The sequence below is a fragment of the Balaenoptera musculus genome, chromosome 3 (genome assembly GCF_009873245.2).
Source record: "Balaenoptera musculus isolate JJ_BM4_2016_0621 chromosome 3, mBalMus1.pri.v3, whole genome shotgun sequence".
In the NCBI taxonomy this organism is placed as follows: Eukaryota; Metazoa; Chordata; class Mammalia; order Artiodactyla; family Balaenopteridae; genus Balaenoptera; species Balaenoptera musculus.
In genome coordinates, this window is record NC_045787.1 from 56,493,517 (window position 1) to 56,509,518 (window position 16,002).

General features: G+C 37.0%; 1 protein-coding gene across 1 annotated transcript; it reads right to left on the reverse strand.

Moving 5' to 3' along the window:
* Nucleotides 1-5,420: 5,420 nt before the first annotated feature.
* On the reverse strand, nucleotides 5,421-16,001 carry ANKRA2 (ankyrin repeat family A member 2). The gene is made up of 9 exons (XM_036846708.1): nucleotides 15,539-16,001; nucleotides 12,728-13,120; nucleotides 11,936-12,094; nucleotides 10,185-10,250; nucleotides 8,090-8,187; nucleotides 7,458-7,583; nucleotides 7,102-7,168; nucleotides 6,516-6,596; nucleotides 5,421-5,942 (listed from the first exon to the last, which is right to left on the reverse strand). The coding sequence occupies exons 2-9, from the start codon at nucleotides 13,014-13,016 to the stop codon at nucleotides 5,887-5,889; spliced, it is 942 nt and encodes a 313-aa protein (XP_036702603.1). The 5' UTR covers nucleotides 13,017-13,120; nucleotides 15,539-16,001; the 3' UTR covers nucleotides 5,421-5,886.
* Nucleotide 16,002: the final 1 nt, after the last annotated feature.

A 16,002-nucleotide genomic window follows, 5' to 3' on the forward strand; every position in this document is an offset into this window, starting at 1 on the left:
ACTACAAAGGAGTAAGGTGGTGAACTTTTGAAGCTCTTGTAAGGTATGTAAATCTGAAAAGGACTGTCACAGAGAAAAATTTGAATATTAAAGAGAAAGGACACTTACTTTAAGGATTTTATAATAGCCAGAGTTTGTCCTGCCTTTCATTCTATTTTTATTCTCTTTACAACTATCAGATTTGTAAACATTTTATCTATCACATAGGAAATCACCTAACAGATAGAAGTGCATTCAATGCCACCTACTGGAAATATAAATATTCAATGATACAACTTGCATGAAACGTAAATATATAGTGTATTAATATACAACCAGTTTGTTCTAACAAAAGAATTTAAAGTTTTAACTTTAGGTATGGATAAAGAGACAGGAAATGGTAATGAAATCATAGTGTTTTCTAAAACTCAGTAGGCTAACTGGATTTTAGAGAAAATTCAAAGTTATAAACCTTAAAAATCTTTATAGTTTAGTGATTAACATCCTCCATTACATCCTCCATAAAAACATTTTTTTCAAGCTATTGGCAATATTTTTTGAAAGTTCAAGAATATTAAAATGATTAACCTTTTTCATTGAGCTCTCTGGTTCACAGCTTCTTTCACCATGGAAAAAGTGAAAGTGAAAGTGAAAAGTGAATTATATGGTCTAGTCAGGAGGAGGATGTGAGAGAGGCGTTGTCACCAACACTAGGAGGCTTATATTAGTTTACCTCTCAGCTGATGACAGAAGAGCCATTACAAAGGTGATTACCTTACTCCCAGGCTGGCTTTCACTGAAGTACTAAAAAGGGTCATGGCCACACATCCTTTTTCAATGTCATGTGAGATGAAGTCCACCCAAGGATTACCTAGAAAATGTAATTTGATTCACCATTTACTATTTATTCAAGGTCCCAGACTTAGTGAAGTTACATGTTAATTTGGATATTTCTGTCTGGTAGAGAAGCAAATAATTTCTGTCTTGTGGAAAAAATCCCCCAAATGACAATTTCTGTCCCTGTTGGACAACAGTCAGATTTGTATATAACCCAGCAATCTTATCTTAACATTGCTAAAAATGCTCAGCTTCTCAAATGCTCTTAGAGCCAGTTTTCATATCTTACTGGTTTCCTCATTGAAACGGAACAGAACCCTATGGTCCTTATGGTCCTTCCCCCCACCCCCACCCCCCGCCTCCCCGGCCCCGCCCCCGCCGCCCCGTGTCCTCAGCCTGCCTTTTGTCTGTGAAAAAACTTTAGCCAAAGAATAAGTTTAATCAGAGAAGTGAGAAAATGCAGAAACAAAGGAAAACAGTCAAAGGAGACCAATAATATGTATAGCTGATTCACTTTGTTATAAAGCAGAAACTAACACACCATTGTGAAGCAATTATACTCCAATAAAGATGTTAAAAAAAAAGAGACCAATAATAATAGTTTAGTCATTAAGCATAGTCAAGGACTTTACTTCCTCCTCAAGGGCTATAGATAATATTCTGAGCCATATCCTGTGAGCTGTCTTATAGAGACTGAAACCCCCATCAGGTGGAAGAAGTCAACTACATGATGACCAAACTGTAGCCATGACATAAGCTGCCACGATTCCAAGAATTGGCCTCAAGGAAATCGGAACAAACCGACCCCGGAACTGAAGATTAATTGTACTTAAGATGACACTGGTCAGACCACCGATGACCAATTTCAAGATGCCTGTCAGAGCTGTCGGGGCTGTTTCTGCATGTAGCTCCCTCCCTCCCTCCGTCTATAAAAGCTCTTGCCCCCTGGTTGTAGGTGGTGGGATTCGGCCTTTGGACAGGAGTCTGCACCCCCCACCCCCCCACCCCGGAGGCCGACATCCAAAATAAAGCACACTTTCCTTTCCACCAACCTTGCCTCTTTATTGGTTTTTGAGCGGTGAGCAGCTGGACCCCACTTTTGGTTACATCATCGGTTAATAAATTGAATTAAATCTTTGTCATGTGTTCATTTTATTCGCATGAGTCATGTAACCTTTTGAAAATTATATTTGATCAGTTTTGAAGGTCATCCACTGAGATGTTTGAGAGGATTAACCCAACGGAGACAAATTAAATCTATTTGCCTGCACATCTTTTCTTGGCTTCTGAAGTGAATCCTGGGTGGCAACAGAACTTAAAATTTTCTGACTCTCTAGTTCTTTTTTTCTTTTTCCACTGATATTACGTATTTTTTTTTTGTTTTTTTTTTTTTAATTTTTACGCTTTATTTATTTATTTTTGGCTGTGTTGGGTCTTCGTTTCTGTGCGTGGGCTTTCCCTGGTTGCGGCGAGTGGGGGCCGCTCCTCATCGCCGTGCGCGGGCCTCTCACTGTCGCGGCCTCTCCTGCTGCGGAGCACAGGCTCCAAACGCGCAGGCTCAGTACTTGTGGCTCACGGACCCAGTTGCTCCGCGGCATGTGGGATCCTCCCAGACCAGGGCTCGAACCCGTGTCCCCTGCATTGGCAGGCGGATTCTCAACCACTGCGCCACCAGGGAAGCCCAACGTATTTGTTTTTATGTCTGGCTTGTACACCTTCAATAAGTTAGTCTGAATTGGTGTCAGCAATGATTGGGGATTTGCTTTTATGGTCTATTTGGTGATCTCTGATGGGTGTATAATGAAGACCTGTTCTCTGTTGGGTGGAAGATGACAGAGAATCCACTTAGTAGTCTTCTTTCTTTTTTGTTTTTGCTCTTTTAAAAAAAATCCATTCGTCTATTTGCAACCTTAAATCAATTAAGAACTACATGCTCACTGGAAGAAAAATAACTCTAAGTTTTTGTTTCTGGTTCACTTCTGATTTGTAGCTAATAGACAAAGCTAGAAGCTCTCCCTCTGTTTGTGTGTCTGCATGTCTATAATTAAGAAAGACCTTTACCTCTCGTTGTGTAAGAGAAATATCTTCCTAACACTGGAGGGTATTAAAAAAACTAGATTGGTTTATAAAGATAGTCACTTACATGAATCAAATATTCCCTCAAATCCCAGAAGATAAAGAAACTGAACCTCCTCTGGTATTTTCTGTGCTAGAGTATTAAGAAAAATATTTTTCTTACAGAAATCATTAGCTAGGAAACATTTTAAGAATTCAAGTTCACATAAGGATAGTCCATTTCCAGCATCACCTGGAAACTTGTTAGAAATTAAAATTCTTGAGTCCCAATCCAGACTGACTGAATCAGAAACTCTGTGGGTGGGACTCAGCAATCTGTATTTTCAACAAGCCCTCAGATCGTTCTGATACACACTAAAATTTGAGAACCACTAATCTGGGGAAAACTACTTAGTTCAACTCACTGCTTACTATTGACTAAAAGTACCGGACTTAGTGAAGTCACATGTTAGTTTGTAGATTTCTATACTATAGAGATGCCAGTAATTTCTGTCCAGTGGAAAAGATAGCCTCAAAGGTTACGGTTTATGGCCTTGTTGGATGTTCATCAGATTTGTGTCTAACTCAGCAAGCTTATACTAACATTGCCTAAAATATATACTCTTGGAATTAGTTTTAACATCTAACTGGTTTCCTTACCAATTAATTAGTTGAATAAAATCTTTGACAGGTGTTCAATTTATATTTACATAGAATAATGTTTTTAAACTTTTTGAAAATTATCGTTAGTGTATTTCACTCTGTGGTGGTAATGAGCCCTAGTACTGTACTAGGCAGTGAGTGCCTTGACAGCAGGACTGTGTCTGGTTTTGCTCAGTATTTTATCCTCACATCAAGCACAGTGTCTGGTACATAAGCTCTAAATAAGTTTTTGTGCAGTCAATAAACACTACCTAAAAGGTATTTGATTTTTTAAAAAATAATTTATTTTTGGCTGCGTTGGGTCTTCGTTGCTGTGCATGGGCTTTCTCTAGTTGTGGCGAGCAGGGGCTACTCTTCTGTTGCGGTGCGAGGGCTTCTCATTGCAGTGGCTTCTCTTGTTGCGGAGCACGGGCTCTAGGTGCGCGGGCTTCAGTAGTCGTGGCTCGCGGGCTCTAGAGCGCAGGCTTAGTAGTAGTGGCGCATGGGCTTAGCTGCTCCACGGCATGTGGGATCTTCCCAGACCAGGGCTGAAACCCGTGTCCCCTGCATTGGCAGGTGGATTCTTTAACTACTGCACCACTAGGGAAGTCCAAGGTACTTGATTTTTAAAACAGGAATTTCAGAACTGGCCCATTAGTATAATTCCTGTTGTTTTAATTAACTTTGTCTGTTTCTTAAGGGATTTTTCTGGGGTTTGTTATCAGGGACCCCGAGGCTAAAAGGTGATTGATAGAATAGGAAAGGGGAATTTTGTTCATGATATTCTCTGAGATCTGTTGGTTGTCGACCTGAGTCAGATTAGGAGTGGTTATTTTAGAGTCAATCCCAGCATAGGTTGTTTGGTTGCCGTTCAGTTGCGGAGAGCACTTGCAAACAATACTGAGTGATGTGCCCAAAGGGATCATTGGATTTTGTTACTTTATAATATGAACAGGAAGTAACAAACACTTCATGGATAATGTGCCATCAATAAGAAAAGGAACCAAATGGAAGGGTGAATGGTTTTAGGTAAAATCGGTTTAAAGCATATGCCTGACAAGGGGGGAAGCATTAGTACTATTTTCACATATGATTTAGCTTGCCTTTGAACATCTATCGTTTTCTTCTTCCCGTGGTTTTCCTTTAGGCCTCCTGCTTTCCAGGTGGCCTGGGGGCAACGGTGGGTTGTTAACCAGTCATCCCCTTCTCCACTCAACTCCATACAGTGGTGCATTTCTATCCCATGCTAAACAGATTTCTGCCTCCTGGAAAATTTAATCCCGAGCAGAACGATAAACAAGGGGATCTAAGCATTACCAAAGCGGCATCCAAAATGACTGGCCATGACTTCCTGATTGAGATCCCTGGCCTAGTTTCATCCCTTTGGTATTGCCTGCTTCTTCAGCTTTTCCTTCCATTCTGTGTCTTTCCATTAATTCCTTTTTGCTTAAGTTAGCTAGATCAAGTTTATGTGGCTTACAACCCAACTGTCATAACTGATATCACACCTGTTTTCCAGATGAAGTGATTTAATAACCCAAGTCCCACGCTCAGTGGTCATGTCAACTTCTAGCTCGTGGCTCTCTCTTCCAGATGTTGGTGTAGCACGAGTTTATAGTGCTCCTTTAGTGGAATTAAAGAGCATCTGACTTTTATTGAAGAAATGAGTTCTCTGTCACAGAGGGCTTTTCCTACTGAAAACTTACTCACAAGGGAAAAATATTCTCAATATACTTCTAGAAATGACAATCAATAAGTCTTTGTTGACTAATTAACATTCAATTTATTTTAATTATATTGTTTGATCTAATGGAGTATCCTGGCAGGACAGAAGGGTTAAACTAAAAATCCCAAAGAGATACCTTAATAATCTTATGCAATGTAAAAAGAACAACCTGCATGCAAACTAACAGAAGAAAAGTACTTTATTCACTTATAATATCATTTTGTAAACAACCACACTGTGCATTTTTAAATTTAATAATAATAAACTTTTTTCCTATGGATTTATAGCAAACTCTATATAAAGTCAATGAGTTAATACAAGAGTGAAGATGAACAGGGCAGAATAATTTCCGAAAATGTTAAATTACAGCACTTGATACAAACACAGATAACTATCTGTACCATAAAAATTTACATGCCACAAAACACTCATTTATAATTTTAAATATGCAGTAAAACACATTTATAAAAAAGCATGAACGTTAATTTTATTATAAACCAGTGAATTACTCAGAGGAATATTTATTAAAACTTACTAAAAATCAGTAAATATTGCAACTGAGGTAAAAATTTATAAGTAAACAAAACTATCATTTACAAGGGCCAAAAGTAAACGGAAGGGCAGACAACACTTTCTGATGACTATGTCTACTCCTTGATGTTCTGAAGCAGTTTCAGTAAATGTGACTCAATAACCTGTTGAACTAGAACACACAGGTGATCAAGACAACAGCACGTTGATTACAAAATTGTAAAAACTATCAAATTCAACTTAACATCACCAACTTTTTCCTAAAATAATTTCTAATTAGGATATAATCATAGTCTGAGGGCAATAAGATTACAATGCAATACTTCAAACTTAGTCTGTCACTGACTTTAGTAATTGTCCAAGTTACTGGGTTTTCTGTTCTTGGTTTCTAAATTTTGAAACTGAAGGAGAGTCCAGAATACAAGGTCGTTCTAAGGAACAGAGAAAGGGCAACTATAAAGCGTTTCATAAATAGTTTGCTATGAAATGTTAAACACATTTTGTAAATAGGTGTACACGTATCCTCCAGCAACTAATTATTTGGGTTGGTGAAAAGTAATAGTAACAAACTCATTTCTAGACTTTGTAGGAATCTATTGATTTTGCCCACAGCTGAAAGTATATGTCAGGAGTTAGGATAACATGCATGTTCTATAACTGCAAGTGATGAGAACAGTTTGGACCACTGGTTTGTATTATTATAGGACTTTACTAAAATGAAACCTGAGAGTTCTAAACCACTTACCACTTCTATAGCCCAAGGCTACAGCTAGATCCATAGAATTGTATCCAGAGTCGGTTTCAATTGTTGGGTCAGCTCCATTTTCTGTACCAAAACAGAAAAATCCACATAAATAAAATGAAAATATGGATATGTTTGTCTATCACTGGCTCATGTGCAAATAGCGGGACAGATTTTCAGCAAATTTGGAAGATTTTCAGGATGGTCTGACAAAGTACAGAGTACACAGAGCGCATAGAATTCACTCTGGTGGGTCAGAGGGAAGACGCTTCAAACACAGAGGCATCCTCTAGAGCAACTGAAACTAATACACCACTACAGACAGCACTCAGGCTTAAAGACGCTGTGGACAGAGAAGAGAGCCGAGGATTCACAAGTGATCCCTAAAAGGAAAGCAACAAGGGCAGATACTGCGATTGCAGGCGTGCTGTGTGATGGAGCTACGGTTTACACGGGGACCTTAGGGCAGCAGGTGCTCCAGGGGTGAATAATGTATTAAATAACAGTTCAGTATTCTCCTGAGGCTAGCTTGTAAAAAATAATGTCTTCGTGTGGCGTTTTCTAAATATTTCCACTTTTATCTGCTTACCTAAGAGCATTTTTACACATTTCACATGATTTCCATGTACAGCGTAAAGCAAAGGCGTCCCTCCATTCTGCAAAACGAAAGGTGAGTTAGTTTTTCAAGGTGAGCAAGATTCAAATAATTTAATGCTCCTGTGAATTGGGCATGTAAAAGTAGTTTAAGGTAATTTTAATATTTTGTGAAGAATACTTAAATCAGAATAATTGAGTTTAGGACATTAACTTTTTCTCCCAGCTGTTTAATTAACTAATGTAATTAATTATTCTTCCAAGGGTTTAATAAAGCTTATTATGTCTCCCCAAACCAACTAAATCCTAGAGTTTGTTCTAGTAATTTAAAAATCAGTATTACAGACTCACCCAGTCATATTCATTTACATCAACTCCACAATCCAGCAGCATTTTGACAATATCCGTGTAGCCCTTACTACAGGCTAATGACAGTGCACTTTCTCGACCTTTTCCTAAAAGCTGGGGATCAGCACCCTGCAGTGGGAAACAGAGATAAAAGACTTTTCAGTTTATGAAAACAAGAATATTGTTACTTCTGTCAATATAATCACAGTTCAACACTTCGGTCAGGTAATGTTCTGGGGTTAATAAAGAAAGAGCACAAACTTCTACTCCTGGACGTTCTGTTATCAAGGTTGTCTGAAGGCCTGCCTTCCTCCCTCTACCTCAATCCTGACTATCTTGTCACTTTGGAGTCAAATTATATCTTCTCCAAGAAGCTTCTCCTACAGGGCTGACAGGACTTTTGTTCCCATTGTGCTTAGCGGGGGCTGGGCATTCACTTCTCTCTCCATGCTTCATGGACGACTAGACTTGCCTGCTCAACCAGATGCAAGTTCCACAAGAATATGAAGAGCATGTAAACAGTTTTTGGATCCTCTACCATTACATCTAGCTGGCTGGAGATGTAAAAACTTTACTAAATACTTAACTGAACTTAAGTAACTGTACATATACATTTTCTGAGGCATTTTCCTTACATTCTGAAGTAGAAACTCTACCACAGCTATTTGCCCGTGTGCTGCAGCCCACATCAGAGGAGTAAATCCTTCTTCGTCCGTGTGATTGATAACATTTTCTATTTAAAAGAAAAGCAATTTTTGTGATCTAATTTAACAACCACATATTAATATCGCTATGAAAATACTGGCATTCTAAAAAGGTGACTATATTACCCAATGAGGTTCACGTTGTGCTGACTTGTGTTCACTGAAGTGCTGTGTGTTTTTGCAATTTGCAGTCTCAATGTAGTAAACTGTGCCTCAATGTACGTAGCTGAGCTCAAATAGCATATTATTTAAAGTATAAACTACCAGACACAACATAATGCTAGGTACAGGGCAGTCCACAGAACGCTGGACTCAGAATCAGGAGACCAGAGTTTGAATCCTGACTGTCACTTTCTAGCAGGGTGATTCTGGGCATGTCATTTAATTCCTCTAATATCCAGAATACTACCTTGCTTATCTCAGTAGTTAGCTGGGAGGATCACAATAAAAATGAGGTTATACAATAGCCCTTAGCATTACATAAATACATATTATAAAAAGCCCCAAATTAGTAAAGCTATTTTTACTCTCTAGCCAATACTGCTGCCTTTGAGTTTCTTAAAATATTCGGTGGTTTGCTAACATAATATAATATGAATGAAGACTGAATAATCTGAAACACATTTCTATGCAATTCTACCTCAAAACCCATTTTGTTCCCTAGATTCAGTCTACCAGGTATAAAGTCCACAGTTTTTTCCCTAATTTATTTAGTAGATTGAGAATAAAACCTTCAAATGTTTATAAACAAATAGGAATATAATATGAAGTCTTTCTTATAAAAGAATGACATGATTAAAAAAAACCACTCTTTAATCATATGCCCTGCATTCAACTGATAATGTTGGGACAATTGGCTAACTTTTTGAAAAATGAAAATAAAAGTAAAGCTCCACCTTTACCTCATTACACCAAAACATATTCCACATGGGTCAAAGATTGAAATGTAAAAATGAAACCACAGAAGTTCTAGAATAATGTATGAGTGAATTTATTTATAATCTTGGAATAGGAAATCTTTTCTAAGCAAGATATAAAACTCAGAAGTCACAAGGAAAAAAATAAATTTACCTCTTAAAAATGTTAAGCCTGTGTTTGAAAACATCATAAAGTCAAAGGAAAAATGGCAAACTGGGAAAAAACTAGATTCAACATAAACAAAAAGTGAACTTCTTTAATTTAGGTAAGAGTTCATATAAATCAATATAAAACAGGCAGTTCACACAAAAAGAAATTCAAATACATCATAATTTTAAAAAGGCAAATAAAACCAGTATGAAATACCATTTTTCCACCCATAAGATTAGCAAAGATTAAAGTCTGATAATATTCTGTGTCAGTGAGGGTATGGGGAAGTAGAAACTCTAACTCTGGTGTGAGGACAGGGCAAACATCTGGCAATGTATATAAAAATAAAAATTCATATACCTTTTGACCCAGCAAATATACTTGTAGGAATTTACCCTATGGATATACTTTAAAAGAATGCCAACAATATTGTTATTTAATAGAAACAAACTGGAATCAACTACCACCAGAGGAACTAGTTAAAAAATAAAAAACATAGTATATGCATATACAATACAATGCAAAATCACAGACCTATTAAAAAGAATGAAATAGATCTTTATGTGCTTATATGGAAAGATCTCAAAATTTAAGTGAAAAAAGTAAAGCGCAATGCAGTGTGTATATTTTCCCTCTTGTGTAAATAAAAAAAAGCACATACATACTATACTCTCACATATAGCCCCAAGTATAAATATTTTCCAGAAAAGTCTTCTGAAAATATAAGAAACTTATAATGTTTGCTTCTGCAGAAAAGGCGAGGGTGGCAAGGGAAGCTTTAACTTCTATACCTTATATTACTATTTTTTTTAAAGTATCTATTGGGTTATCTGCCTGGTGAGATTATGCAACTATTTTTTTTTGTCTTTATACTTTCTTGTATAAAAAGAAAACAATAACAAATCTGATAAATCCTATTAAATTTGTTTTAAATACATCTAAAAAAATAGGCTGGTACCTTGTTCAATACGAGTAGCCAGGTAGAGCATCTCTCCCTGAGCAGCCAACTGGTGAACAGACAAAGCTGAAACAATACCATAAAAAGCTTCATGCGTATCTGTAGGTATACTTTCATCATCTCATTGTTCATATCTGTGTAGCAATTTTCCTTTCCAAAACACAAACTATCATTTTATTGTTTAAAAAAATCTAACTTAAAATATAGCCTAACATTTGCAGATGTCAGAATTACCTTAAATATCTAAGAGTCTGAGAATTGACTCATATATGTTTAAGGCAATTCTGACATCTGCAAAGTGTTATTATCAGTGAATATGCAAATTGTTTGATTATTAACAATGCAAATTGTTACTGATCTTATCAATTAAAGAAATGGTTTAGGTACTTAATTTTTAACAATGGTATCTCTTTATCCAAACTTATAAGGAAATATAAGGAAGTTGGGTCTAAAAGACTCTTGTTTTTTAATTGACTGTATTCATTTAAGTCCCAAATATCATTATTTCAAGAGGCCATGGGTATTCCTTAACTTTAGGAGGACTAAGATAGTAAATTAAAAACTAGCTGAGAGGAAATTCTTGAGTACAGACCTATTTGTGGCTAATTAGCTGTGTGACCATGGAGACCTGATTAAAGATTTTTGTCTAACATGAGGTATGTGAACCACATGATCCCTAGTTGTTTTTTTCAAAAATTCTATGGTTGGGGAATTCACTGGTGGTCCAGTGGTTAGGACTCGGCGCTTTGACTGCGGGGCCCCGGGTTCAGTCCCTGGTCAGGGAACTAGGATCCCATTAAGACTCTCGGCGTGGCCAAAAAAAAAAAAAATTCTATGGTTGGAATATTTTAAGACAATCTCTTTATTTTAAAACAAAGCCAAACAGGTACTGTTCTATGACAGTTCATCTTAAAAATCAGTATCACTTGATCCTTGATTTAGGATGATATGACTGGGTGGCCTTAATACAGAAAGGAAAGCAATTGGGAGGCATATGCAAATTTACATAAATAAAACAGAAGTGGCTCTTAGGTGGAGTTAGAGTCATGAACTCTTTCTGGCTTACCTGCTACAGCATACAATTCAAAATCAGGAGGGACACAGTGTTTCCAAAGTAAAAACATATATTTCACCATGCTTTAGAATACAGACACATTTATGTTATATTCTCAAATATAATTCCTAACATCAAATTGCTAACTGGTTTCCTCTCATTAAGAAACCCGTACTATATAGAATATTTTCTAGTTTACAGAGAAAACCCTTCATTTTATTTCTTCTAGAATAATTCTACATTTAAAAAATTGTAAATTCAAAGTTTTTATAGAGGTGATTTCATATTCATATTATTATATTCAAATTTGAAATTATAGTAGACATTGCTCAGCTTTTACTACAAATCATTTGTTGATCAGTGATCTAGTTTATAAAATGCACTCCAAGAACCCAAAAACACTCACAGTGTCTTGCTTTGCACAAAGTTCAGAATAACTCAGTTTTTATAGTAAAATTATGAAGGTTTTAAGAATTAATATTTCAATCTGTATTTGTTCTCAACAGAGAAACATAAAACATGAAATATTTGAATATGCAATAATACGTGAGTTTTAAATTACTAAAACTATCAGGACATCACTTAAGCTTTCCAAAATAGAATATGCATTTAATGAAAATAATGTTTCAAAGCCAAACTCTTGAAACCATTACATTAGTAATAACAATATTTTAATACATCAGTGGTAAATACTTACAATTTGCTAACAGAGGTGTGGTTGAGACCTCATTTCCTCTGTGTTTGTTGGTTAAAGTAGTTGACTGTTTTATGGGTGAGAAGTGCTTTGTTGTAGAGGGAGTGTAGACATGCCTTACTTGAATTCCCGGAGAAGGAGATGTATGGATACTGCATTCAGCTAAGTAAAATTAATTTAAACACATTAAAACAATATTTTAACAACAAAGCATTTCAAAGTTCTATGTCAATGTTTACACTAAAAAAAGAAATACAAGATGTATAATATCTTCAACTGGTTCTCAAGTGATACTATTTTTTGCCATAAAAAATCTGTACAAGTTCCAGAAAAAAAAATCAATATTAATCTTGAGCAATTTTATCCAGAGATTAGTTTTTTTTATTCGATAGATTGTTATAAAAGTAAATCTACAATATGATGACAGATTTCACTGTATTAAAGCATTGGAAGCTAATGCCAATCACATATTCATGGAGTTAATTCATTTACAAAAGGCACAAAATTTTTTTCTCCTATAATTTTAAAAGGTACGATAATAAACTTTATTAGAGAATTTGTAAATAAACAAAGGTCAAGGAAGAAGTAAAAATCAACATGTACTTATGGACATTATATAACATGAAATTATTTCATTTTGGTTTCTATGAGATTCTAGAAAATCATAATTAAAGATGACTTCCAAACTCTTCGCAAACTCAAAATCTCATGATCAGAAAGGGAAAAAAATAAAAAATAAAAAAATAAATAAACAAAAACAAAACAAATGCAGATATTTATACCATAACTTTCAACCTTTAAATAGGACAGATGCCACCTCCAGGTCAGAGTTAACTTGATCTTGAATATTTTTACTATCTTCTTCATTTAAGGACTTCACAAACCGAGAACAGACATTCATATCAAATCTGTTAGGCAGTATGAATTTCATCCCCATGGCAACACCCTGAGCTGATCCTTCTTCTGCATTTGAGTCCAGCTGATGTTCTATTTTAATGTCTGGCATGCCAGTTAGACTGTAACTGCTGGGGCACTCTTCTACTATCAGCTGGGCTCCAATATCCAGATTTGCTGATGTAGCCATGATTTCAACTGTAGTTTCAATAATTAAAACATTTCTTCATGATTTCCCCTTGGTTTTATAAGAATGGCATACAGTGTATTCTTCAAATTTGGGTATTAAAACATCTGAAAGAAAAAAATTAAAAGTATTATATCAACTTAATGTATACAAAATAATCATTTTCAATCACGTATGCAAACAGTGCTCTTATTAGCACCTATACATAATAGAAAGCATACAATCTCCAGAGGTAGAAAAACCTGGATCTGAATCCAAGCTTCACCATTTATTAGCTGTGTGAATCTGTACAAGTTCCTCAATCTCTCTAAGCCTCAGTCTCACTTGTAAAATGGGTATACACCAGTAACCTCACAGGACCCTGGCAAAGACCAAATGAAATACGGTAACATTCTCACCGCCATCACTAGGTCCCAACAAATTTTACTTATCCTTTTCTCCCCTTTCCTATTCCTGAATATTGCCAAATGGATTTTTAAAAAATCAGGCTAACAACAAAAATAAGCTTTCATGTAAGAACTTTAACCTCTAATCTGAGGTTCATTTTTTAACATGCTGTTAAAATTTGAATTTAAGAAAAGATAGAACTCATGTTGTACCCAAGTCTATCAGCATCTACACTATCTATGATTCCTGGATAGTGAAAGGCTTTACAAAGTTTTGGTTATGATGAACTGAAGACATACTTATTAATCAGTTTTTGTTCAGATCAAGTGTTAGCAACTTAATACAGGTTTTTATGAAAAATAAAGTGTACAGATTATGGATTGGCTTCCTTTGCTTTAGTATCTCTAGGACATTATAATCTAAGTATAATTTTTGGTCCCAATATTTGTAATAAGTATTAAGAAATTAGAATTATTGATTTTTTTCCAAATATAGATTGTCAAGACATGAACTCAATAAATGCGAACTCTCAAAACAGAGGTTAGAAGCACACCTGTTACTGAATCATTTACTATTGTTTAAAAATGAGTTTTCAGTAAGGTAATCACTGGCACTTTCCTATGGACCTTAATATAATTTCAAGAGAAATTTCATTATTGTACCTAAAATTGCTTCTAAAAAAAGGAAGAACTCCAAGGCATATAATTGTCTTACACATATAGTCACTGAGATAAGAGGAAAATTAATAGCATCCAGTAAATTTTTTCATGTTAGGGCTTACTGCCTCAGAAACTTTGAGGGTGCAGGGTGTTTTAAAATTGTAATTAATTGGGACTAAAAGAGAAAAGTGCATTAAGGACCACAGTGGAGCAAAGGTTGGCAAATCATACATTTATAGATAATCACTTTTACAGTTTTAAAACATCTTCCAAGATTGATCTTTATAACAATCCTTTGTAGTCAGGGCAGGTAATCATTATGTTCACTACAGAGAAGAGAAAAGAGGAGCTCACGACTCCATCACCCTGTTCGTTAAAAGAAAAAGCAGCACTAAACTAATCCAAAACTTCCAAGGGAGAAAGAGTTGAAGAAATAATAAACGACAATAATAAAAAAGAAAGTTAACAAGTAACAAAGTCAACACACTTCAGCAAACGGTAAGGAGACTAAAACAGAAAATGAGTTGTGATTCAAATGGAGGTGGAGGGGCAACGCAGAGGTCTTTAAAAGTATATTACAAGATATGAACCGTGTTTCCTGAGGGAAGAGCCATCTCCCACAGACTCCTACCCAGAGTTGGGTGAAGTGCAACTCCCCTGAGCTCGCTCAGCACCCGCATATATCTTTATTTTACTATTTATCATTCTCTTGAAAATTTCCATTTAAACTCCTAATAAATTGAAAACTCCTCTAGGATGGGGGGGGAGCCACTCTTACTAATTTTTGCACACAAAACAGTGCTTGGTGCTATCACGTACTCCATAAATATTTTCTGATGTGAACCTTAACAAAGGTTCGTATTCTTTTCTATCCTGAAATGACCCTGCAAGATGCTCAACAAACATCTGCTGATTAGATCTGGCTTTCCGTTCCCAACATCACTACCAACTAGCTGTGCAACCCTGGACCGATAAATCATATACGTTTCCTAAGACTCATTTTATTCAGATAAGATGAAGATGGTTGAAATAGGTATCTCTAATATTCTTTCCAATTCTAAACATCTTCCATGTTACAAATCAGGGTTTAGAAATGGAATTACCAGTCTTTGAGGGAAGAAGAGCAAATGTACTCGGGGGAGGAGGGAGTGGAAACAGAACGCTTATCTTGGCACCACTCCAGAGAGGAGAAGCAACACTGACTGGTTAAGCCATAATTTGGAAGTATAAGAGAAGAAGGGGGAAAAAAAAAAGATCGAGAAGAGGAGGCGGTGAGGAAAAGAGGTAAGGCCAAGGAGAGCTAGGATCACCTCAATCTGTCAGAGCCCAGGGATAAGGGGAGAGAGACCCTAACGAAATAAAACGGGCAACTGGGTTAATCCACAGTGGGTGCTAGTAACAGGAGCCCCCCGGTTCTTCCTCATCCTGGAGTTGTCCTACAAGGACAGGAAGGTGCTATGAAAATGAATGATGCCTCACAGGCCACAGGTGTCCCGGCGTCCCAGGACAGGAACCCGCTGGAGGGGAGACTGTTGCAGGGAGGGAAGTCCGCTCTGTCGCCTCCCGCCAACTCTGCCCGAAAAATCCCAGCGCGGCTCCGGTAGGGAGGGCGGAAACTCTGGCTCAACCGCGGCGGGCTGGTCCCGGGGATAAGGGCCGGAGGCCGACCGTGTGGGAGCGCAAGGCCTGGCGACCGCCTTCGACAGCCCACAGCGAGTCGGGCCTTTCCATCTGGGGCCAGATGCAGTGCAGGGCCCCACGCCCCGGCTTGTTTTGACCGCGACGTCACTTCCGATTTCTTCTTTCGGTTTCCGGCCAAAAAACGTGCCGCACCGGTGAAGCTGTTGCAGGGAGGGACTTCAGGTATTTTCCCGCCGCTGCGCGATCCTTACTGCCCCAGTACTATAGAGACAGCGTCCCTTCGGCTACAGCTCTGGTTCCCT

Coding starts and splice junctions, on each gene's coding strand:
- ANKRA2 (XM_036846708.1), bottom strand. CDS start 13,016: ATGGCTACATCAGCAAATCTGGATATTGGAGCCCAGCTGATAGTAGAA. Junction 12,095..12,727: donor GGCATCTGTCCTATTTAAAG/GTTGAAAGTTAT, acceptor AATTTTACTTAG/CTGAATGCAGTATCCATACA. Junction 5,943..6,515: donor AGCCTTGGGCTATAGAAGTG/GTAAGTGGTTTA, acceptor TGTGTGTTCTAG/TTCAACAGGTTATTGAGTCA.